The sequence below is a fragment of the Pleurodeles waltl genome, chromosome 5 (genome assembly GCF_031143425.1).
Source record: "Pleurodeles waltl isolate 20211129_DDA chromosome 5, aPleWal1.hap1.20221129, whole genome shotgun sequence".
In the NCBI taxonomy this organism is placed as follows: domain Eukaryota; kingdom Metazoa; phylum Chordata; class Amphibia; order Caudata; family Salamandridae; genus Pleurodeles; species Pleurodeles waltl.
In genome coordinates, this window is record NC_090444.1 from 84182300 (window position 1) to 84208920 (window position 26621).

The window sequence follows — 26621 nt, forward strand, 5'->3', positions numbered from 1 at the left end:
AGGTAAATACTATAACTGGTAGGTAGTACAATTCACAATGATTGTATTTATGGGGTGCCATACATATCTCACCCTTTCTTATCCAATTTGAACTCAATCCTTTAATAGCGTGTTTTACATGTTCTTCTATATCCAGTGCTTAATTTGAGCCGGTGGTTTCAGGTGCGGGGGCACCGGCACTTATTTTTCTGCCTCAAGCATTTACTGCGAGAAAAAGACACATCGGAAAGTTAGAGGAAGAGAAAAACTGAAAAGCGTCACAAAGGGAGAAAGCAGAAAGCAACAAGAGTGATCTGAAGGGGCAGGGAGTGGTTGTAAATGGATTAAAGGGGCCCCAGATTGCTTCGGGATTACGCTGCCTCAGTATTCAGTGCTTGCGCGTTTAATTGCAGCAACCTCGTGTTTCAGAGGAGCTTTGGGCACCGGCACCTTTTTATTTACAAATTAAGTGCCAGACTGATTGTTGGGGAAACTGAAGCTCACGCCCCCTTCCCAAAACTGACCAACCTAGGCCCCTGCTCAGCATCTCGTGTCAGTTTCCGCCTTCCGGACACTGGGCCGACTGACGGTGTAAAACCACTTTACGTTCACCTCATCCAAGGCTAATGACGCCAAGAATGCTCTTCCGGGGGGACCCTGTTCTAATTACGCCGAGGATGATCACGAGCGCACACTCTTTATGCTGAAGTTAATGACAGAGTGCATTAGCAAGAGAGAGACACTTAAAGTCCAATTAGCTGGGCCATTCGCCGGCTTTGGGGTGCCAGGAGGTAATGGCTTAGCCGTCAGATGGTCATTCCGTGAGCGCGCCACCGGTTCCCCTCAGTCATTCATAGCAGCACCTCTTAGCGGTAAACAGATTAGACCCTCTGACGTGCTCATAGTATGTGAACTCCCTCTTGCACCAAGCGCATTTTATCTTCTAGGCACGCCAGCTTTAGGTCTCTCGAAGGGAGTCTACTGCTCGCAGACAAATCCCTATACACTGAAAGCGAAAAATCAGCATATAATCTCCGAAGCATCCATCCACATGCAGTATAAAGGTTTCTTTTTTTAAATTCTGGTTTAGAGAGAACTTTAGCTGTCTCGCTAGCCTCACATAATAAAAAAAATCATAAAAAAGGAGTATATACAACACGCAGAGGGACATTGGGTCAGCCCTCTTCATCCATTGGTCTGGTCAGCTGTCATTCACATTTTCCTTCCATCCACCACACCATTTTGATTGATCAAATGTGCATGACCGCTTAAACAGTGGTGTTTTTTAGTGCCATGTCTGGTAGCCAACATTTTACTTTCCCTGTGCATTTTTTTATTCCATAAAGCAAAATCGTTCTGATGTGTTGCTTCATTTAAGACTAATTCAGAGCCAGCTAGTAAATACATTTTTTTGCATCAAATATCATATTTCCCCGTGATGTACATTAAAACTGAAAAAGGGTTTCTCTTCCTAGTCTACGTAAAGTACCTTCAAGGTAGCACCCATATTGTTCTACTGAAATTATATGTAATGGTTATTTTTTGTAATTCCAATTTTTATTGCAAGCATATGACCACCAGGTTTAGATAGCATGTTTTCTTTTTTACCTTTTTTTTAAAATTTTTGTGTCATTTTATGAATAAAAATAATCATCACACCACTGCCACTAATGCCAGAGATGCTGGCTTTGAGAATGCTTGTTAGCCTTAAGACTCAGAATTAAGGTACATTCATAAAACAATTTGCCCAAGGTATGAAAAATCACAATTTATGGCGAATACTGTTCTCTAGGCAGCAGTGTGGTGCCAAATCCAGCTATACTGCTAGAGAGGGTACAAGGAATGGCTGCACAAAACCTACCCAGAGTATCAGGTAATGTGTTGATTTAGCTCTCAGTGGCCTGGATGCATTATAGCGTGCAGACTTGGAAGGCTGGGGTACAAAAGTTATATGCCTACAAGGGGTGGCAGGTAGACTAGAGATTGGTGTTGTTTTGATGCTATTCCGATATTTTTGCCAGTGAGGATGTTTCCTTGGAATCTGCCAGACTCCTTTCATTTCATTGGCGACGTGGATGGGGTCAGCGTTTAGATGCAGGCGTTCCGTGGAACGTGCCGGTGCCCAAAGCCCTCCTCTTAAACACGCGGCTGCTGCATTTAAATGTGCGAGCATTGAATACTGAGGCAGCGTAATCCTGAAGCCATCTCTGGCCTCTTTAATCAATTTACAGCCACTCCCTGCTCCTTCAGCCCATTCTTGCAGCTTTCTGCTTTCTCCCTTTGTGACATTTTTTGTTTTTTCTCGGATAGAGCTGTATGCGACTCGCCAAAATGCGCACTGCCCGTCATTCTACAGCCTCCAGTATCAGATGCAGGGAACGCGTTTCAATTGAGGTGGAGAACCTGGCTACTTTATGTGTTTCCCCCATACCCTTGAATCCTCAGGTTCTGAGGAAGATTCACCAAGACCAGGCCCAAGTCATATTGATAGCTCCGGATTGGCAGAGAAGGGTGTGGTACACAGACATCCTTTAGCTCTGACTGTGCCCTCCGCTCTGTCTCCCTCACAGGGCAGACCTCCTCTCGCTGTCGGAGGAGCAGTTTCTACACCCCCAACTCCTAAGCTTGCACCTACATGCCTTGAGATTGAATGGAGCAACCTGAATTCCTTTTTTCTTCCTGCGGATGTGGTGGATGTTATTCTACCGGCCAGTTGAAACTCGACCAAAACTGTCTATGTGAATATATTGGCCAAGTTTGTTAAATGGTTTGAACACGGACATGTTGACCCTTTAAAGGTGCACTTATTTTTTTGCAATTTGCTCTTTCCTTGGCACAACAAGGTTGTGTAGTCGCGATAGTGAAGTGTTATTTGTCTGCCCTGTCAGCATTTATTTGTTTACCTGAGCAACCCTCATTGTTTAAGTCCCCTATAGTTTTAAGGTTTCTTAAAGGGTTAGCTAAAATGTATCCTCACACTCCATTCATCATGTCTCAGTGAAATTTAAATTTAGTTTTATTGTACCTAATGGGTATTATGTTTGAGCCTTTACATAGTTCCCTGTTGATGCTCCTTACCATAAATACTGTTTTTCTAGTAGTGATCACATCAGCTAGACGTGTTTGTGAGCTGCAAGCTCTGAGTGTTAAACCCCCTTTTACTACTTCTCATACCACCAAGGTGGTTCTGAGAACCAGGAGAGCTTTCCTGCCAAAGGCAGTGAATCCTTTTCATTTAGGGCAGTCTATCACCATTTCATCCTTTTACCCTCCTCCCCATCTCTCTAAGGAGGAGGAAAGCCTGCATCGTGTGGATCCTAAGAGAGCGCTGGGCTTCTACCTGGACAAGAAAAGCAAATTTAGGACAGACGATCAGTTGTTCATCGGCTGTGTATGCAAGATGAAAGACAAAGCCATCCACAAAACAACATTGTCAAGGTGGGTCATCCTTTGCATCAAAATGTTATACATTGGCAAAGTAAGAACCTGCTGAGGGTATTAGAGATCATTTGACCAAGGCTAAGTCTGCTACTTTGGCACTGGCTAGAGGTATACCTGTTGTGGACATTTGCAAGGCAGCAACTTGGGCTTCCCTCCACACTTTCGCAAAACATTACTGCTTGGACTCAGAAGTGAGGAGGGACGGCCATTTTGACCAGGCAGTGCTACAGGATTTCTTGGCATAGACAGACGGACACCCACCTCTGAGCGCAGGATTGGTTTGGGACTGTATTAAAAATGTGAGGAATCGACAAGTAGATGTATGCAGCAGAAAAACAAGTTAGTTACCTTCGGTAACGCTTTTTCTAGTGGATACAGTATTTACTGCGGATTCCCCACTGGCCCACTTGCCTCCTGTTGCCTTTCTGGATACACAGGATATATCAAGGAGGAAATTGTGTTGTATATATGTTGCAAACTATATATACAAAATGTATGTTTCCATATAAATGTATATAAATTGTTGAGTTCACACATGCTGTGCTTGCGATGTTGGTTTTCATACCTCCGCATTGAAGGCACAGAAAAGAAGTGGGTGAAACTGATGTCAGCACGCCGGCGAGGACTTCTTATGGCCCCAAAGATGTCAGACACAGTCTCATGCGGAGCCATTCCATTGTGACTTCCCTATTCGATGTGGAGAGTTAGAAAGAAAAAGTTTCCGTCAAATGCTGGTGCATTGGGAGTATTCAAAAGGTGAGGAATCCACAGATAGATACTGTACCCACCAGAAAAAGCATTACCGAATATTAAGTAACCTGTTCTTTATTCCCACACCACGTCCTTTTCTCATCAATCCATAAAATGCGCTGGCTCCTTTTATCTGTTTTAACTACAGAAGATGTAATTGTCACTGCTGCCTATTTTATGGCTAACTACATTTTTGCCACATGGTATTCTTTATTACATATTGTATATCCTAATATAAAGGACTCCGAAGCCTGCTTGGTTCAGGGCTGTGTAATATAAAACAACATTTCAATCAAGAAAAAAATACTAGTATTTACAAATAAACATTCAGGTTTATGGCGAAAGACACTTAATTCTCCTCTTAGAGGTCAACACAAGTAATTGCCTATGCAAAAATAAAACACACACACACCCTCTCTCAAACTTCTCAGACATTTCAATTAAAGGTCTTGACTCAAATGTTGGTTGTAGAAGTAAAACAACTACGTGAAGGACATTTATTTACATACATTTACATTTATTTAAAAATGCTTAAAAATCTTTATTCAAAATATGATTTTCTATTATATCTGCCTCTGAAAAAATATGACTATTTTAAAATGCAGTTAACCTGAACTTTTCTGTACATACCCTCAACTCCGATTGTACTAGTCCCTTTTATAAAGAAAACACAGGCAATCAATTTTCCAGTGGGGCAGAACATGATTGGTATTTCGTAAACAAATTAGAATATAGTTTTAATAAAAACATTTATTGCATTTTTGGAAAAATCTGAGTGTTGTAAATTCCGTAGCATTAAAAAAACATAGCATTGAACATTCACCATGAGGTTGTTAAGGTCCACTGATACAATACCCTGTCTATATTTTTAAATGTGTTCATTTTTTTCTACACTGATATTAAAATATATATATTTGTACATATATATATATATATTACTTAAATATATTATTAAAAGCACTTTTATAATGATTTTACACAATCGCACCAAATGGTTACAAATAAAAGAATCCGCTTTGCCATAGCGATGTTTTTTTTTTTCAAATTTAATGACAGCGGGGAATTTGTTCTCTCTTTTGTGAACTGAGTCAGGCATGTTCTCACTCAACATTATGTCCTACATCAGTAACCTGTTTCCTTAAAAAGTCAATATTTCGTAATATTGCCCTTGAATGATTCCTGGTTTTTAGGCTACTGTGGTGTGTCGATAATCCTCAGCTATGGGATGCAGGTTCTGACGATGATTCCTAGTGTGCCGTATCATACAGATGTCCCAGTCAAGAGTAAAAGGTTAAATGCAGTGAAGCAACAACCCTCAGGTCTCAAATGGATACAGAAATATGCTAGAAATGATGTCCATCCTGGCATAGGGTCTTTGTTTTTTATACAGCAAAAGTCTTTGCATTTTATGTAGCCCTGAAGGTGGAACACAGAAATTAGCATGAAGCAGCCAGGGAAATATTTCCCATCATCGAGGCTGACAAGAATGTTTAGTAAGGTGGAAATCAATATATTACTTTGATTCAGTGTCCAAGGGAATTCATAACTAATCAAGTATGCATGCGGTAAATTTGTATTAAGCTGTTTTTCCTGCAGTCGATCAAATCCAGCTACACAGAATGGAGACAAGTCTTAAGGTAGTAAACTAGGTGAGAAATACATACAAAGGTGAATGTTTGTTGGCCAACCCAGTCCAATGAGAGAGACACGACATGTGACATGTTGGGATTGAAGCTGACCTACTTCTTCAGAATGGCCACTGCAGCATGGTTGCAAATCACATCTTCACAGTTGAAAATTTGTAAATATACAAATATTAAAGAATTTAAGAAAGTCTGAGGGATCCTTCAGTACCTAGCATTCGTATTGAATTTTAGGGCAAAATCATTCATTTGGGGAAATGAACCAGGGCTTTGTTACAAAGTGGGTGGCATGGTTTTGACAGTGGCAATACACAACTGGGGTATGGAAACGAATGAATCCGAAAACCCGGAAGAACCGAAAGCAAGTAAATCGGTGTGCTCAGAAAAGGATACCCAGCAGCAAAGAAGCAAAACTGCTGCACCAAGGACGCGTGGCTATTGTATTAACATTGGTTGTTAACACAGCACCTTTGACTGGACATATTGCTGACGAGATATTAACATAGTTCAAAGTCCTCACTTATAGCTCTATTACACATGATACCTCAAGACATTTTAAAAGATGGAACTATATGTTTCACAAGTCACAAACCCTTGGATGTTGGTGGTGCGGGAAGGGGCGGATGAGGGGGGAAGGTTTGTCACACTCCTAGACTGAAAGAGAGGATTCTCAAGAGACAGCCATTAACAACTGTGTTTTTGAAAAGCATTGGCCACCACATTTTCATGTTGATTTTCAGCACTGCACATAATAAATATTATTATTGCTTGACTTAATAAGGATCATTTTATCAACCTTGCAATGATAAGTCACACACACACACACCATGGTTTGAATATTTGTTCTGCAGTGTAGACTTTACTCAGATCCTAAAGGGAGCAGAAGAAACCTATCTCAATCAGCATCAATGCCAATTTTGTCTTCTGTAGCACCAAGATGCCTACCTGTGTGCTTTATGAGTCCAACCACGAACAAACAACTAGTAGGAGCAACAGCCTAACTTGCCGAGTTATCTTACTGGCCCATCTTTCTTAAGAAAGGGCTTGTGGATGCACCTTCAGCACTCAGGCTGTGGATTCTAAAGGATACCATCATTGACTAAGGATTGAGATTGACAGCTTTCTACAGAGGGTAGACATACACCATCCCATCCTCCTGCATTCTAACAGGTAAATTCAACTGCACCACACCTCCAATCAGAAAGTTTTGGACAAAGTAAAACTACCAGAAAAGTTGCTAAAGTAACCGTAAACCAACAATGAAGGAGAAATAGAAAATGTGACAGGACTGAGAAGTTGAAGATAAAGAATCTCAGCAAGAGGAAGAATTTTGGCCACATCTCTTCACCGAATGTCAACCAGTAAATGGTCAGTATCTGCCACAGAGGATGGCCAGAGAAGCCATGTGCTTTTACAGCAAATACAGTGCAGGCACCCAGACATACGTTCATGCAGTAAGCGTTAGGACGAGGTAAGTTGTCTTACCAATATACAATCCTAGAAGACACACAGATGGCTACAAATAAAAAAATAATCAACAAAGCAATTCCCTAACATAAGTCCGCCAATTTAATCACATTGTATTGGATGTATTTTCTAATATGTAAGGTTAGAAAAATGCTTCCAGTCATTACTCTGGAAAACCGAGCAGTGGCCAAAGGATAAACTGATAAACTAAGCCGGGTTGTTACATGAAGATCAGCAACTGCTGCAACATACCACAACACTGATGGGTCAGCACTTAGATGCAAGTCATTCTCGAAACACTCCCTCATTTACACTGCCTTTACCATGAGCGCTATTGTCAAGTAGTGTGCCAAAAGTGTGCACTGGCAACCAGGTGCCAGGCCATTAGTCATGAGTAGTTGGCACCTCCAAGTAGTTCTGCAGTCGCCAACTTCACCGTATTTAGAAATTTTGTACACAATAGATAAAAAATTGCTCTCCGTTCTGACAACCTCCTTTTTTGCGTGCTCACATGGGCATATATCCCATAAGGCGTCACACTGGGCATATATCACAAACACCAATCTAGAGTCCTTCTCCAACCCAAGTTGTGTACCTGCGCTTTTCAAGGTCTATGTGAAATCATAGTACAAACCATGTACATGTGCTACAGGGGACAAGGCAGCAAATGTGGAGACATGAGAAGTTCTTGCTGGGATCAGCAGAGCCTGTGAAGGTTACTTAGGAGGACCCTGCGAGTCCCCTTTCTTCCTCTTATCTCAGGGGTGATGAAGGCAAGGGCTGAAGTGGAGAATGGGTGGGATGAATCTGGTTCACTTTGAGGAATCACCTCCTAAACCCACAAAGGAGGCTGCTGAGGGGCTTAGAGGGGTTCTTGACATCACACCTGTGATGTGATCAAAGGATGCTCGAGGTCACTTTGGCTAGGTGTAGCTTTTTGGACAACTGATGTCCAGGCTGGAGCTGAGGCTATAAGAGCATGAATTCATGCATTTCTGCAATAAGGAGGCTATTTTATAGTTGCTCTTATATGTATTCTGCGCCCACGTAAAAGAAAACACAATCCTGTAATGAGGTACTTTAATTTGAGATTTCAACATCATAATTCAAGCTTTTGGAAAGCCTGTGATTGCCTTTACTGAGTAAGGTCCAGCAGTAGATTGCTGCTCAAATGGCAGCCATTTTAATCTAAGGGCATAAGAAGTGTGATAATTTATTTTAAGATTTTACAGGATGTGCTTTCTAAAAGATAGTCTAAGGTTTCTTATTTCTCAAGGAAACCCAATTACCAACCAAAACTACAAAGAAGGGATAATGCGAGCATCATCCCTCCTCTCCCATACCGTTTCAGAGTCATGATCTTGTTGCATTAAAAAGATTCAAGATTTAAAATACCATAGTGGTTAGGAAGTAAGTAAGATAGAAGTAGTTTTTTTAAACCGTTGACCTTGAGAAGCAAACTCGTATGACCCAGATGTCGTTTATATACTAAGAATGTTTGTCACTGTGTGGATATATATATATATATATATATATATATATATATATATATATATATATATATATATATATATATATATAAAAAATCTTCAAACTTAAAACACACTCAATTAGTTGTATTTCGGTGGGAGAAATAAAAAAAAGAAAAATCACAATTGCTAAGTGTTGGATATAGTGATAAAAAACAAGCCTGCCATTCTGTGAAGAAATGGCCCTGAGATTAACCAGTGTAATCAAGGGAGTGTGACTGTCTTTGCTGATGGTCTAACGGGAGACTTCTCGGCTTAGATCAGCATTGCTAACATGGCTGCGACGTCAGCCGGTGGATTGATTCCACAGCATAGGACGAGAGAGGGCAGGCCGACAGGCCCGCTCTACATGTGTGCATTAAGATAGGTAGGTTCGATGTAGCTATTGAAAGTATGGAGCAGCGGTGGAGGTGAGTATGCTTTGGATGAGGAGGGGTGTCCTCAAAGACACTATAAAGAGGTATGATGTGCACTGGGTCTGGGTAAATAAACCTCTCAATCTATTTAGCCGTCTGTGTTTACAGCTTCGTACTCATCTCAATGTTGTGAACATGAAGGTCACCAAGACCATGGTAACAAGCGTTTAGTGGCTTCAGTGTACTGGCTGTCTCACAGAATAGTATGCACAAACAAAGCTTACCCAGATATGAGTTGCCTTTGCATGAGCTGCTACAGCTAGCTCCAGTGTGGGACGGGGTTAGTCCCCGTTGTGTTTCTACATCCTACTGCGTCTCCTAGGAATCCTACTTCCAGAGGACTTTGTAAGAAGGTACCACAGTCCAACATATCCACAGCCCCTCCCCCTCCTTGTGAATCTGAGTGGGTCTGTGCTTGGTACCAATCAATGCAATAAGTAAACATAATCGTGTAGAACAACAATGTGATTAACAAGCACAGTATGAATTCAAGATTGTTCCTTGATGCTGAATTGCACTATGGAGGTCAAACTCGGCAAGCGCTCTTGGTGGAGAGTTAAAATCTGGACACACAAGCTTTATTTCAGCTGGCATGATTGTAGGAACACTAGCATACCATCCTTCTCTGACGAGAGCTCATACATGGCTTTCTGAGGGAGCCAACTGCTTCACCCCTGCTTTTGCCCCTTCAATATTACTGTGCAAGGTAACACTGTGATGTCAACAGGACCCATCAAGATTTTACTCAACATGTTCTGCTAAAGCATAGTGTGAAAATGAGTGAGAAAAGACTGGTGCTTCATGTGTTTTCATACAATCAAATGGTGCTCATGGCCACTGCATCAACTGGGCTTAAACCAAACCATTTCCCTGTCACTGGAGAGGCCACAAATAAGGCTGAAATCAAAGTGGGGTGCAAATTTGTTGTTGATAGCAGTGTGAGTATATCTAAAAAAGAAAGCTGATGCTCAGTATAAGACTCACTGTGGCAGATCAGGAAGGAGGGTCCAGGCACTGCATATGTCCCAACTACCAACCCTACAATAAGTCATGAAGAACGAGGGCAAAGATGGAAAGTCGACGGCCTTTGAGAGACATGCACATCTGTATGCAAAAAAGGGCAGCTCAAGGAGCATTACTGCTTTTTTAAAAAATATAAATCACTGCTGGTTCTGAAATACTATAAAAAATATGGGCAAGAAATGACTTTGGTGGAGTCAGCTCTTAAGCTGGCAGGAGTAAGCTGGCCCACCGTTCCCTTGGCACTCAGGATAGATAGCTCTTGTGGTCTATGGAAGATGCCTACAAAGTGCCCGTTCGCCAAAGCATCGTGGCACTTGAGAGCCCACAGTCTACTACAACTGTTAAAAAGACACAGTTACAATAAATAGGTTTTAAGTGCCTTCCTGCAAGAGGTTAGATTAGCACTGGACAAAAAGACAAAAGAGAGCAAGATCCATACCTCCCCGGCAGCCACTGAGAAAGATATGTTACCGAATGTGCGAAGGCACATGTTAGTGCTAATCGCCCGACAAGCATTGCAGAACATTGGGCTTCTGTAGGGGAACAAGAGGACAATGTATCTGCTAAAAATTCAGGTGAGTGTTGGTAAACCACTCTGTGAACAATAACTATGGCTTTGAAATGATTGTGACGTTTCAATGGAAGCCAGTGGAGCTCAGACAACATAGGGGTGTTCGCTTTTTGAAGTTTAAGTAATTTGCCATGGCGCTGTGTTCTGGACCAACTAGAGTTGGCGAAGCGAAGCCTTTGGGGCAGCCCATTATATAGCGTAGCCAAGGTCAAGCATAGACTGAATCAAGACATTCACTATAGCAACTTGGTGTACTTGCTCAATAAAAGGTAAGAAAAAGCATCTTGCAGAACATCTACATTATGGATAGATGCTGAAGGGATAGGGTCATTGCCCATAATTTCAGGTCATGCTAAAGGCACAATAAGCAAACCTTTGGAAGTATCAAGCAATCTCTCAGTTTTTTTAAACGTAGGGCCTGGTTTAGAGTTTGGTGGGCGGCATAAAGACAGTCAGGGTGGAGGAGGACTTTACCTCCTCCACCCTGCCTTTACTCTGCCTGCCAAATTTAGAGGTCACAGTCGGCCCTGGGGTGACTCTACAGGTTTGCATGAAGTGGCATCACAGTGGCTGGATCGAAGCCATTTAAAAGTTTGGTGTGCGTCTGTCATTGGCGATGAACGCTTACACCAAACTTCTAAAAGTTTTTACTTTTTCAAAAACTAAGTGGGAGTTTGACTTTGGAAACCCACAACATGTGTCTTTTATGTTACTTTTACTTTCCCGTACTGCCAGGATATTCCTTGCGGTGCTGGACAGTATATATTTAAAAAAAGCCACCCAGCCGCGTACTGCAAATAGGGTGGATGGTCTATTGGCTCATATCTGTTGGCTTGTAGTCCCTCAGACCATTGGAGGAATGTTTACACTGATGGTGTCAAATGTTACTTCATCAGTGTTACCCTGACGGTTCACGGGGTAGGCAGACCAAGCGTTTGGAAGACAGTGTACTCTGCTGCCGTTGTGATGGAGTACCCTGCCCAGCAAACTCTAAATTGGGCCCTTAGTTCTGTATGGCTAGTGGACAACCACCAACGAATGACTGATAAGGAATTACATAGGGTGATGTGGACATTGAGCAAAAGAGTCTAAGTATGGAACTTTGTGAAATTCCACAATAGAGGTTTCTCGCCTTTGCTCGCTAAGGAGGAATAGCAAAGATCTGTTTTCGATCCTCAAGAAGTGAAGACAGCCAGCTGTATCTATGTCGGATAATTCAGAGAGCTGGATGTAGAAGATGCTTTCCAGAAGTTTATAAACAAAAGGACGCAAAGAAATGGGACGATAATTGCACATGATAATTGTTTGTTTTCAGCGTTGTCTCCTCCAAGAGAGTTGCTGGGAGAAGGAGCAACTGCACAGCTTACACTTGCACTATTTGTAGTGGCTGCAGGAAGAGCTGTTTTTTGCGCGTTCTTTGGACTCAAAATTAATGGGGCAGGTTTAAGACAGTATACTTTAATCAGAACATTTTAAGAAATAAAAATGTGCATTTCCAGTGTTCAACTATGTAGGGGTCACTGAAACTTGTTTTGATGTTTTGGGTGGAAAAAATATCTTACAAAGTAACTTCGGCTCCAAAATTGAAAATCAGATCATGATAAAAAAATATTATATATATATATATATATAGATATATACATGTACGTTTATATACACATTTATACACACACATATGCAGAAGTACACAGACTCCACAAGAACATTTTAAGGAGCTTAAAGTTAAGCTGTCATCTTTAGGGGAATGCCCTATGGCCGGTCCCAGCTGAAAAGTGTTTTCCTTCAAACTAGAGATTACACTGGGGCTTTGCAATAACGAGGATGCTGCAGTCCAGTCCACTGGTCAAGATGGCACATGCTTGGTTTATTCATGCCCTTTTCGCAGTGGTGGTGCCAAAACATTACACAGTAGGGCCAACCATGCAGGGATTTTACAATAGACTAGGTGCAAATGGAACCCATCCATAGATAGTTCTGGCTAACTAATAACTCAAAGACATCCGTCAGGGGTCAATTCAGCGAAGCAATCTGATATAACCACTGACTGTGTAAATATTTCCCATTTATATTTTTTTATGTAAATGCATCTGTTGTGGCTATCTTGTAAATCTGGCAGGGCAGGGCTCTTCAAATGTTTTAGACACCCAGTCTGTCTTATACTGCATACTGCCTACCTGTGGGAAACAAGACACCTACAGATTCTAACACTATGCAGTTTTAGGTGCCTGTTTTACTCAAATTCCCTGTGACTACAGCAGGATGTAGAATGCATTATTATATACTATCAGGGAGCGTAAGGCAAGACAGAGACAATCATGAAATATGTTAATTTCCGGCCACTAACGCAGCTTTTACAGCGAAAGAAGGAAACTCTGACTTTCCGCCACAGTATAAAATGAATTGTCCTAACCCTTGTTTTGGTCTGCATCTACAACCACAAATGCCTTTCCTCACAGAAAAAGGAGCCTGAGGTACCACTCCAACCACACTCTCACCCAATACTCCCTCCTCTGATGTCAGTTGTTGAACTATCGCCTTTTAACTCTATCGTCTGCATATAAATGTAACAGACTAGACCCTCATTCAATAGCTGGAAGCTGAAAAAGACGCAATATTTGAAGGATCAATTTTAAGGATCACCCAATGTTTTTTTTAACATAAAAAAGATTGTTCAAACTAAAGAACACAGATTCTTTCCTAGGGTTGCACAAGCAAAAAATGTGACTTCCGATTTGGGGGTACCTCTGTCTGACAAGAGGGCAAAGCCTAGTTTTGCACTGCTAGCCTGATCTTCTAAGTCACCCAGCTGTAAAGAGAAGAGATCCAACACATGGTCAAGGTTAATTATAATTTGGTGTGCGTGGAGAAAAGATGTTGCTCGAGTGTTCAGGACATCTTTCTTTGTTGGAAGCGGGGTATAAGAGATTTCCTCTTCAGGAAGGTGACAAGAGTTTTCTAAACTCGATTCCTTTTTACTGTTGTGATGGGTTGCTGCACTGCGGGCACAATGGTCTACTTACGACAAGCTGCAGGGACAACTTTGGTCATCCGCATGGTCTACTAGCACAAAAAACTACAAAGCATGCAGAGGCCACCGATGTGTGCACAAAACAAGAGCCTCGCTTATTGGGTCATAAGTGTTAGTGGGCTCTTCGCGTCCCTTCTGAACCCGACGAACTGGAGAAGGTCTTTGTAACTCAGTCTTCTTTATCTCCAGCGGTTCCTGCGGAGCGTACAGCTAACTGAATACAGGTGGAAGTTTCATCGGCAGTTACATATTTGGTGACCCTATAGGAAAACATTCTTAGATTTCTTTGCTCTCAAATCTCTGATAAAAATGTACGGCAACAATGTCCTTCAGAGACCGAGCAATATAGCAACGATTAACTAAAATATTCCAAGGAGTTATTGTTTTGCTGCCAACACCTGTGAGGGGCCAGTCTTAGGTGATCTATTTGCAGAGGAAGTGTATGCAGATATGCAAAATGGTTACCTTTCTGGCATACATCATGCAGGAGAAACTAAACTGAAATGAAGTGTAAAGGGTCAGTGGCTGGTCAGTGCAGCAGAACTGATGGGGAACTTCGACATGACCATGTATGGAAAGCACAGACACAACTAAGAGAGAGATATTTGCACAACTAAACCTGATTGTGACTGTTCATCCTGAAAAACATCAAATCAAAACATTAGAATGGAACACATCTGAATCCAAATAGCACATGTATGGAGCAACATATTTGTGGGATGCGTTTTAAGGATATATCATGAGATGGGGTGATGTATCAGAAGAGTAATTCAACATACGTTTTACCTAAATACTTGTAAAAATATATATATATGTATATATATATATATGAATACATAAGTTCTGAAGAAATATTGTGGCTTATTTACATAATTCCTGAAGTGCAATCTTGTCCTGATCAAGTCTTGAGTGATTCACACCCTTAAAATGGTGTTGTTGTTTACAAAAGATAATGTAATCCTGTATTCCTGATTAATCTCTGTCTTGTGCAAGGCAACTACCCATATTTATTTCCCTGCCATCAATGAGCAAACGGAGAGATAGGAATTAACCTGCAAGAACTGCCTTAACCAGTCCTCCAGCACATGCTAACGCACAACAAGACAGGAGACACACAGTTTGGAGGGGCCAATGCAGTCATCGTGGCAGAAAGCACCACAGCCCTTACACACAATCATGGCTTTCAACCTACAATAACATTTGGAAGGTGACTTCTCCATCCTACTGTCTCCAGTGAAGGCTTGAACAGAAATAGGCTGTCCGCGGTTGCCAGGATTCAAGGAGTGGCCGGCAGGGATCGTTGTGACAGTCACAGAAAACGACATGACATTTCCTGTGCTGACTGAGTCCTGGTTGCAAGATGGCTGCATGGCTGGGCTGCTGTTTACATTTGAAGAGGTGGAAACATTGATGATCCCTCCGTAGCCGGATCCACCCAAGACAGCAGGATTTCTGTAAACTCGCTGGGTCTGCAAATGAGAAACATGCTGAGGCGGCTGCAGCGGGTAGTCAAAGGATGGACCAGAGAGTCTGTGAAGCTCAGGAGGGCTGTGCATTATCTTCCCCCCAAGAACATTCACCATTCTGGCCTGGGCAGCTTGGATGAAGCCTCTAGCTAACGCAGCTTCGTCGTACAACTGGTGCCCTGGCAACAGATGAAATCTCTCTTTCTGATTTACACCCTGTTCAAAGCTTTGCGTGTCTGCTTTCACAGTCTTGCTGGACACCAGATTGCTAGCCTTATGGGGGGCTGGGTATACATCTGGGTGATCACCAACCTGGGCCGCCTGAGGCACCTCTTTGTTTTCAGCATCGTCTTCAATATCTTCATCATCAGTAGCTGTTACACTGTTGTCACTATCATCGCCCCCTTCGCTCTCGTACTCCCGAGCACTTGTTTTGGGTGTCTGTTCATTGCTAGTCAAAAACCTTTGGCTTTCAGAATCCAGAGTGTGAGCTCTCCGGAAGCTCTCAGTAACTCTACCATATGTTGCAATGTTGAGGAGGTAATGGCCTGACATGGCAGGTTTACAGGCCCTTCTTCCGGTAAAACCCAGCATGAACCGATGACTAGCAGAGACACGTTCTGGTGGATAGCCTGCCTGACCAGCGCTGACTGGCACTGGCTGAAGTACTGACGCAGACCTCATCTGCTGCATGTGCTCCTGGGTTGCCTTGCCGAACGTCTCTTGGTTTTGTGGTTGGTTGATGCTGTTGTCCCTCCTGTCGCTCCCTGAGATAAGGTGCAAGCTCCTTTGACCTTGGTGAACATACCGGCCCTGGCTGATGATTCTTTCTAGCTGCTGCATCACTAAGCTTGGTGGCCTCTCGTGACCGTGCCCACTTTCACTACTGTTTCCTGTTGTCCCCGGGGCAACACTGGCATTGGGAGTCTTCACCCTTTCCACCAGCGATAGCGGCACTGTTTGAATTTCCTCTTTGTTGAGAGGCTTAGGCAGGATGTGTTCCAGAGGCACAGCTTTCCCTTGCAGCAACTGAGTTACCAAGGGGTTATTAGCAGGAATGCTAGCACCTGTTTTGGTGCTTGAGGGTGGTCCTTGAGAGTTAAGGCAAGAGGCCATTGGCAAAGTGCTGCAGAGTGGAGTGGAAACAGAGGATGATACAATCACACTGGCCTGAGATACCGTTGGCACAAGTGGAGGCAGTGAAATTGCAGTGACGTCTGATGGTGAACTGGGGTTACGCCTATTGTTTGGGCTCACCACTGCAGTGGCAAAATGGTATGCGTTTGCTACATTATTATTCGCAGCAACATCTTTGCTTAACCCTTGACCTAAAGCAGGGTATCCACCAAGGGGAGGGGGCAGTGCTGAGGTCAAATCTTGAGGTGAGGTTGAACCTGATGAAAGAGAAAGTGTTTTTCCCTGCCATACACTATTAGCAGCTTTTATGGCGTCAGTAGGTGTTTTTATGTGTGAGGTGGTTGTCACAATCACGTGGCTCAGATTTGCACACTGCGAGGTCCCTGCGTTGATCGTTTCTATTGCAGATGAGGGTCCAGGTGTGACTGCTGGGGTAGGTAAACATGGGGCACACGCTGCAGCTCTGGATTGTGCAGAAAGGGTTTGCTGTAGTTGTGCTCTTGCCACAGGCTTAGCGGAGGCTGTGCCCGTGGCTGGCGACTCTGCACTGGATTGGACGTCTGGATGAGATAGTAAAGGTCGCCCCTCACCTCCCCTGCTTCCAGTTCTTCCCGTTTCCACGGCACCAGTCTGGCTTCCAGTTTCATAGGCTGTACTTGCGGACCTATTCTCTCCGCCTCCTGGGCCTCCGCCTCCAGGGCCAGGACCTGGGACTGCATCGCCAATGGAAGCAGCTGCAGCCGCTGCAGCTGCTGCGGCGGCCCATTGTTCTCTGGCCAGCCGAGCCTTTGCCTTGATATCTGCAAGGGTCCTTGCTCCTGTTCTCCCAGGACTGGTAACAGGGGTTGGAAAAGAAGCCCTGGGAGAGACCTGGCAGGCAGGAAATGGCTTTGGAGTAAATCTTGAGAAGATGATCTGAAAAACAAAAAATCAAAGAGTAGCATCACTGAAGCAAGTTCAGGCAGCATAGACACAACATTCCTACCCAAGACATTTTAAAAAACAAACATCACCAAGTGTTTATCTAACCACTAGTCCAATTAAACCAGTGGTCAAAATATGATTAAGCGTCTTCACTCATCGGTAATAAGATTTTCCATGAATCTAAGGAACCTGCAACAAGGGAATTATGAAATACATCCACTCCAGAACCCAGAATTCCCTTGTTGCACGGTTCTTCAAACATTAAGTTATGGATTTGTGTTCGACCTATTTTCACCTTCTACAACTCAGAATTGCAAGAAAAACAAAGTTCCATTATTTTAGCTGAAACTGGCAGAAGCTAAAAGTGTGAGATCATAAAGCCTGGAATATGACTGTGTGAGTCCAGAGCAGGGTTTAATAGTAATTAGTGTGTGCTTGAATTCGGGTGATACAAAACACACTCTGATTTAGCCAGCACAGTCTGTCTACAAGGTGAACAAAGGCAATCTTTTTTCCAAATAGAAAACAGATCAAATGCCAATAACACTTTCTGTAAGCCAAACACATAAGTACAATCCCTAAAACAGTTGTACACAGTCTTTACCACTAAATAACTTCAAGGGTAAAACTTGAAGCCTTAGGGAAACAAAGAAACTGAGAAGGTGGATAGACAGTCATATGGACATGATCTCTGATTGATGCCTGCCTACCTATGACACACAGATCCTGTGCGGCATCAACTTCATAATTCAAACAACGGAGAGATCGCCTCTTGACAGTACGAACAAAACTGCACTAGCTCCCAGTTCCTGTCCATATGCTTTTCAAATTTCTCTCCATCACCTAAAAAGATGTCTCTGGCACAGCGATAAAAATATCGAATAATAGGGCATCTCTACCACATTAGCTGTCTGTCTAGTAACACAGCCCCAGTGGAAATCCAAAAGAAACTCAAATGGTGTTCAAGAGACACCAGTTACACAATACTAAACAAAACAACAAAATCCATACAGCGCTTGGTTGCTGGAATTGGGTTTTAGCAAAACACAAATACTCTTTACATTGTACAGAGTCCTTACACACTAGATTAAAAGGTATGGTTCCTAAAATATTTCCAGCTCCTTCCGAAACGTTTGAGTCCATGTGAAGTCACATTCTAAAGTATCATGTGACCTCTTACATTGACTGTTGAGTTCAAGTCATTTCAGCAAATGTGATCTGAATTTCTAAATAGCATATTATCAGCTGAATATGAACCTTTGGGCGGCAATCACAGAAATATTACCGTGTTATACAACTGCAGTATGTCCATCAAATAAACTACAAAATTCCTTATGCAATGGAAAATCCCATGAGCCAATTAAAATGTAAATCTTGTTAGAACCAATATTCTCATATCATATTGTCTCAGAACATCTAATCAAATACCTGGTCGTTGTCTCTCATCAATGAAGTTAACCTATGGCCAAACAATAAGCCACAGTAGGACAGTGAATGGTCTTGTCACACCCTGGATCCTATCTGTAAGATCACTCTATTGTATTGTACTACCCTGACGAAGCGTAGACGTGCCTGCCAGACGAGTAGCATGCTACTCACGGTTACCCATATTTAGTTATTAGTCAAATATGGAGATATGGTTGCTCATGGTTTTCCAGTTTAGGGGTACACGATTTGAAAATAATTCTTATGCAAGTTTAAGCCATATATGAAGGTTGGTTGTCTGTGAAGACAGGTTAATTCAATAGTTAGGAACACTGACATTGGGTTTAATTATAATAATATAGTCAGGTCTATACTTACTGAGGTTGTCATGCTGACCTATGCTAATTCTTAGAACATAAATTAGTTAGACTACTGTGCGATGACCACAGTAGTAGGCTTTCGTCACAAGACATATATATATATAGTCACAACCTGATCACTATGTGAAGTATAACGTAATAGATTATGTGTGCCCTGCTACTGTAAATTATGTAGTAATGGTCAAATAATTATTTTTTAATTAAAGGTTATTTTTGATTCGAAAGCTAGCATCATCTTGGGCTATGCCGGGCTGTTAGAGGGATTGGTTGATTGTCTCTGATACATTCAGGTAGGAAAATGCAATGAATTCACAATCCTCCTGATTTCTAAGTGATTCTCAGTTTTGCATTTCATAGTTTGGCTGCTTGGACTGAGAAGGATGACCCGCCAACTGTTTTTTCTTTTACCGTGGTACAAGAAATTGCATTGCTAATGTGGATCGCAGTGATTTTTGTTGTTAATTATCATAAATCTCAGTATATATTCAAACACATTGAGACACTCTCAGCCTTGCACTGTTCGCCACCAGGGCACTTGGCTAGAAGCTTCAACTGGTGCAACAAACAAAGGCTGTGAGATTGGCAGCCGATCAAAGAGTGGCCGTCAATATCAAATGGTATTAGATGCCAAGGGGCTCCATCCTTGCTTAGAGCAGTGTTTCTTAACCTTTTGACTCCTGGAGACCCCCCACTTAATCATTACTGGAACCTAGGGACCCAATGAGTCATTATTGTGGGAATCCAGGGACCCCGGCCTAAGCAATTTCAATAATTTGAACTGCAAAACAAGACATAAAAAAAAACTGAAAGAAGAATTCAGCAAACAAATATACAAATGATGAAATATTTTAATTAATTCACAAACAAATATATTAAAAATAAATTTAAAAGGAAGGTTGGATCTTTTCTAAATTCAATTAAGGCCACTCATTGCCCATACTATATTCTGGTTGATGCACTTGCACTGCTCCCTGGAGTCAATCTCAGAATACAAAATAGATTTTTAGCTTCCAATTTCACATTTCTTTACATTTACGTACGTTTTTTAAATTTGCAGTAGTAGATTTTTCCTCTTTATGTATATACACTTTATTAAAGTGTTTTCTAAGCTGTCGCAAACCCCCTGAAACTCCCCAGGGTCCCTGGACCACAGGTTAAGAACCATTAGCTTAGAGCATTTGGAGCACAAAGCAAACAATTAATCTGGCCATTTGATACCTAATATAACTACAGTAGCTGGAAAACATATTTTCCTATGAAGTCCTAGATAGATTAGCTTATTAAACTGATGCATATGTCACTTTAGGCAAAACACTTTATTTATGCTCACATCAGACCTATGGACTATGTTTTATTTTCAGGGACAATGAAGTCTGAGATCAGGATAATGTTTTTATTGATGTAAGTTTATATTTGTATCATAGATTAATATATTGCATTGATATTCTACGGTACTGGAACTGTTTTATGGAATATTATTTCAAAACATTTAATTGAACTGATAAGGCTTATAAATGATCCCCTACCCAAATAATGACCACAGATACATAGAGATAGTGTGATCTGCTTAGCATCCAGGGATATGTGTCTGAACCTTTAATCACCTTCATAAGCCAACAGAAAAAAGGTAACCCTCCAAGAAGCTGCTGCCATTGTCACCAGACCTTACCTTCATAAACCACTAGACCACAACTCCGGGTTTAGTTTACTATTCCCGCACAAACATTTAACGCCTTCAAACCCCAGTAGAAAACATATCTGCCCAGAACCTAGCTCCCTACACTCACTAGCCAACCACTACTCCAGCAACTGCTAGACTACCCGCCAACACTATCGAGGACAAAGCTTAAATAGTTCATGTTTGGCTGGACTTGGCTGGTGTGTGATGAGGTTGATAACATTGTACACCACATCAACTTATTTTCTGCCTACACTTGAGGTAAAGACCTGGTCTTCAACCTTTTCTTTACTTTCTCAGAATTACTATTTTACTATGTCTCCATGCTGTTTTTTATTTTTTTTTATTTACTTTTTTAACTCTCCCACTGCTACTTGTGGGCAGAACAGTTGTTCCAAGCACATACTACCATTTTGAATACGTACTCTGACCACCCCCTCCAGCGTCATAGCATGGTTACTATTCCCAGCAGCAGTTTTGTGCAGAAAAATGGTTTACTGTAATAATTTTGTACATTCTTGTAGCCTTTTTTAATTTAAAAATGTTATTTCATATACTCACCCAAACCATATGACTGTTAGTTTCTGCCTATGCGCATTTTGACACTTTACAAGCAGAACGTGTTGTTTAAAACTTTATGTGCCCCGAAATGTTGCCACAAGATAAAATGCTTCATTGATTTGCTCATTAACAACCAAATATCTCTCTTTTGTTGGACAAATTGTCACTTTGCACCGAAAGATGACACTTTCCCAATCCTCCAATAAGATCCTGGTGTACTGAAAACAAGACCAGCAAGATGAGATAAAAAATGTAATTATTACCTTGAGTGGAGGGACTTTCCGCTCCTGTGACTGCTGGTCTGCAACGTCTGGAAAGGATTTAGGTGGGCTCCGAAATGACTGCTGGTCTTGCTGTGGATTTGCCACTCGTGTTCGCTTTTCTGGACTTAAAGGACCGCTCATGAGATCATCACACTTCCGCTTGTTTCGCTCTACACTGCTGTCAACTTGTGTTTGTGATGGGGTCTCTTCTTCAATTGTCTCCTGCTTTAACTCTCTGTCAAAGGTCACATCTTTGGGAGGTTCCACCAGCTGTAAGCTCTTTGGTTTGCATAGTTCAACGGCAGCAGTGGTGCTTAGCTGCTCCTCCTCTGCCAGTGTGGTTATTTCTGCCTGCTTTGGTGAAACCTGCTCTTCAATAGGTGAAGCTAGTGTTTTCTTCTTATTAGATTCATCTGTAATCTTTGAAGAGTTCTCAGCGGGAGGGTCACTAAACTTGGTATTCTCCAGAGCTGCCAAGGTATCACCATCTCGCTCGCCTTTTACTCCTACATCTTCAGGGTGTTCCTCCTCCACTGTGGTCCTTGCTGCATCCACCTGCTCATGGTCCTCAGGTTCAGCTTTGACTTCAGATTTGATATCCGCATCCGCTGAGATAGCTGGGGATTCTTTTGACTCAGCTATTGGTTTCGGAGTCTCTTCATCACAGATGCTTACTTCTGTGGTTATCTCGTTGGATTCCTCAAGCGTTAGACCAGAACTAAGGAAGCAAACAATAAAAACAAGCTGTTATTTCATTCAGTAACACAAGCAATGCATTTTATTCTGGAGTGAAGCTCTAGTATAAATGGAACAAGGCAGGTATCCTGGATAATAAGCAGGATCTATACACACAGTCTAGACGTACCACACATCTAAATGGAGACAATGGCCACATTCAGTACTCATACTTCAACATACCGAGGAACAGCCTGAGCAGTTCCTGGTTAACAGAATATCTGAGTTTCTTGGGGTTCCAGTTAAAAAACACACAAACATCCTGGATCAGTCCAAACCGACAGCATCACACAAATATTCTGAACCTCGTTTATAATTTTGGTCTAAGGTGGGTTGTGGGGTTTAACCATGAGCTAATATCCCAATTGTAACCTGAGAGTGAAGATGTCCACATCTGCAAAACAGAGGGGGTCGCCCCAGACATTTAGCAACAAAGTCACAGACTCAAAATAACTACAGGGAAAAAGCCGGAAATGCACACTTGTATGCTCATGTTTACCGTTGGAGCTAACCTAGAACTTTCTATCAATTGCCAATAAATTTCTTTAGTATTCCTGGTAATCTACAAGATTTGCAGAGTCCCAGGGATATTTAAATGCTTAACCACTTACACCTATAGTTATCTTACAGGTGTACATTTTAGCATGCAGGAATGCAACACAAAAGTGGAATTATTCTTGCAAAATATGTTTTTTCTTTCTCAGCATGAAAAACGTTTTACACTTGTTTTGGTCGAACACCTGTTCCAACATGTCCATAAAACTGGGGAACTGTATAACTGAAGGGAATCTACGTGAACAAGTATGGTAAATACCCACACACTTACACATTTGTGAGTGTTTAGCAACTTTTGCTGATGAACAGACCCACCCTTCCACAGAAACTGGAGGGAACTTGCTCAAGCAGAACATTAGCCATATTAGGAGAATTCCCATGAGATGAAATGCCATTTGCAAGGGCAAAATGGGGTTTTACTCTGATAACTATTTTTTCCCACACCTTGTTGAAGTTCTGTGCAAAAAAAGACTTACGAATTCCACCTGCTGTGTTTTTTGCCATTTCAGTCTGGATTGGCTGGTACTGATCAACTGTTTTCAAGGAGTGAGTGAACTTTTGCAACAATGGTGTATATGATGTGATGTTGCTAATTCTCTACCTGAATGGGGTCTATTGCTGGACTTTTGGGGAGAAGGTTAATAAGGGAACACTCAAGACACTGGAGAGTAACCATTCCTCTAGGGAGCATTGCTCAGTTTCCTGATGTGGACCAGGAGTAGGGGTTGAGGGGGACAGAATACTGGTGCAGCCCCCAGTGAGTGTCCAGCTATAGGGATCCTTGGACAGGTATGAAAGCCTTCAACAACCCTGTTGGGTGTGAACTTGAAAAGAAACATTTAGGAAGAAATAGACGCATCAACTGATGGAACAGTAAGAGCACGAGGGGTAGAAATGCCCCAAGAGGGTTTCTAAGGCTCTGCAGATTTTCTTATGGGCTCCTTGTCTGACTTAGAAAGACTCCCTGTGAGAAACCTAACAAAAATCAAATCAGGCCCTTGTTGATTATCATTAATCCATTGAAGGACAGGTCCAGGGGGCCATCTTGGCAAGTTAGCGCTCTAGTCTTTCGGACTAAGCGACACTATTTAACTGGAATGAGAGTGCCAACATGCATATAGTCACCCTGGTGCTGGTTTGCATCTACTTGCTTCATTTTAACTGTTTTTATTGTTTAATTATTATCTGCACTTGCACTTTGCATTTACCTTTTCCCCGGTCTGCTGCGGTTCTGTAGAACTGACTGTGGCGGAGGGAAAGGCTTTGTTGCTGCGCACGTCCTGGTTGAATTGAGGGAACCATCTTGGGAAATTAGGGCTCTAGTCATTCAGACTAAGAGACGCTATTTAAGGGGAATGAGAGTGCGGATGCACCTCTGGTGCACCAAAGGCAATCGCGTCAGTGTCCGTCCACGACCGAAATGCGCACGGACTCCTGGTTCGGTTGGGCCAGATAAACCTCCACCTGTGGTATCCTCCATAAAACAGCTATTGAATCTACGTTGGGAAGGCATACTTAGCCCATGTTCATCGTTTGGATTTGAGGAAATGTATGACTCTAGGTCCTGGTTGTGTAACACCTGTGGTTTCAAGGCATGGCATCTGCTCACTGACCTACAGGAGGACTTTTATAACTCCACGATCTCAGCCATGCTATCTGAAGCAACAGGGAGGTCGGAACATAAAGTGAAAGGATTCCTAATTCACAATAGTTTTTTCATAAAACAAAGTAGAACTCTGAGACTTCTTGTCGACTCACAATCCTGATTGTGTCTTTATTAGGGAACTCTGGGCTAATAAAACTTTGGGCCCCAATTTAGTGGCTGTCACTCCTCCTAACTTCCTAATCCTCAGAATGGATAGAGTGGGTAGGGCAGGAGGAGGTCTGCGGTGATCTATAAAGCTCAACATCAATGCCACCTAGAGACTAACTCTGCAGCAACGCCTGTGAAATTATTTTGCATGCTGATAGAACCTCTGGACCCAGGACGCCTTTCCTGACTTAAATTGTGAATCTTATAGGGCACCACTTGGGAAAGGGCAATATATTCACTTTGGGAGATTTTGACTTTCATCTTGAAGACTGTAATAAAAGAGATACCACAGCTCCTACAGAGTTCTTGGCCTGCCTCGGGCTGTCACAGCTGGTCACGGTCTCAACCCATATGGCAAGACATAACCTTAGTGGTATCTTCTCTAATGACCTTAATTTGTCATTTCAGTCGGTGCCCCCCCTTAGCTGGTCAGATCATTTGGCAGTCTCTTTTTCACTTGAATTGCCTCCCTCCCATGTGAGGGACACTCCTTTCCACTCCAACGCTTGCAGGAGGAACTGGAAGGGGGTTCTCAGCTGAATCTCTCATGACTGCGCTGGGTAGAATGCCCTTTGTTGTCCAGGAGGATGTGGACAGGAGGGCGGAGGATCTTCATACCTGGCTTTGTGAGGCTGTGGATAAGATAGCTCCCATATGAGAACTCGACTTGGGCAGAAGGGTTCCCTCGGCCCCCTGGTTTACAGTCAGAGTGAGGGTGCTTAGGCAGGCTTGCCGTCGCCAGGAACATCTCTGCAGGAAGAACTACGATGAGTAGAAAAGGTCTGCTGATGAGGCTATGATTAGAGAATAAAAATCGAAATACTGCACCAAAATAATTGAGACTATGAGTTCCTCCAAAGATCTCTTTAAAATTGTTCAGCAATCATCCACACCTCCAGCCCCCGCTGTAGTCACACGCTCTCAAGAGTTACGCAACCAGATTGCTGAGTTCTTTCAATTAAAATGTACTAATATTTATAATGAGCTTAAAGTGTTAATACCTGTTGCAGAGAGTTCATTGCCTTTAAGCAAAAAAGGCAGTTGGTGACCTTGGAGATACATGACCTTCACTGGCTGCCAAAAAGAAAACGCACTATGTTCAAGGCCGCCTGTATAGTGCAGAAGGCTTTTATCATACCTGTCTGGCAGGAATCAAGGCTATTTGTCACAGGTATATCCCCGGGAAAAATCTTCGCTCAGCCCACCTCAATCTGGTGACAGTGCCCAGATGACAGAAAAAGAAAGATCGAGGTAGAGGTTTCTCGGTCAAGGAAGCTAAACTGTGGGACTCGCTGCCTGGTCACCTGACCGGCATCAGATTACCCACCCGCTTCAGGAAAGCCTGAAGACCTGGCTTTTCCCACTATAAGGTACGGCCCATGCTATTGCTGGTCTTAATTATCATCTTTGAGACTACAGCGCCTAGACGTCTTCAGGCATTTGGTGCTCTTTATAAATCCCCCTCAAATCAAATCAAAATCTCAGTTCAGGGTATGTGACAATGCCATCACAGAGCAGTATCCCCAGTTCAAAGTGCTTGGTAGGATTGCAGTTATCACTGGAGAGGGCATGGACGATCAGTAGGAGAACTCCTGTGTTTACAGAGCTTTCAGAATATTGAGGCTTTATGGTGTTTGCTAGAATTGAAAGAGGCAGAAACGCTGTGGGGTTGCTTGCGTTTCTACGCAGTGAGGTTTTGGCCTCACAGTTCAGGATGGACTGGCCCTTTTGGAGACAGTTGGTTCAAGCCTGTAATTGTACAAAGCAAAATAAATAGTGAAGTGGAATGCTATTGTCTAGTGCCATAAATTATTTAAAGCAAACACTCCTCAACTTT

General features: G+C 42.4%; 2 protein-coding genes across 4 annotated transcripts in view; one reads left to right on the forward strand and one right to left on the reverse strand.

The window, feature by feature from the left end:
* The window catches only part of LOC138295386 (uncharacterized), a 153027-nt gene that overhangs the window by 118382 nt on the left and 8024 nt on the right, over positions 1–26621 (forward strand). The window contains exon 1 of one of the 2 annotated variants that reach the window (XM_069233651.1): positions 3278–3417. The exons of the other annotated variant lie outside the window; for it this stretch is intronic. The gene's annotated coding sequence lies outside the window, so the exon portion shown is untranslated. Of the gene's footprint in view, positions 1–3277; positions 3418–26621 lie in introns of those variants that run through there. 2 annotated transcript variants of the gene reach the window in all.
* ASXL2 (ASXL transcriptional regulator 2) overlaps positions 8835–26621 on the reverse strand; it is a 328414-nt gene continuing 310627 nt past the window's right edge. For both annotated transcript variants that reach the window (XM_069233648.1, XM_069233649.1), the window contains 2 exons: positions 21682–22399; positions 8835–17365 (listed from right to left, as the gene is read on the reverse strand). In XM_069233648.1, the coding sequence (XP_069089749.1) occupies positions 14936–17365; positions 21682–22399 (3148 nt within the window). In that variant the 3' untranslated portion in view covers positions 8835–14935. The remainder of the gene's footprint in view (positions 17366–21681; positions 22400–26621) is intronic.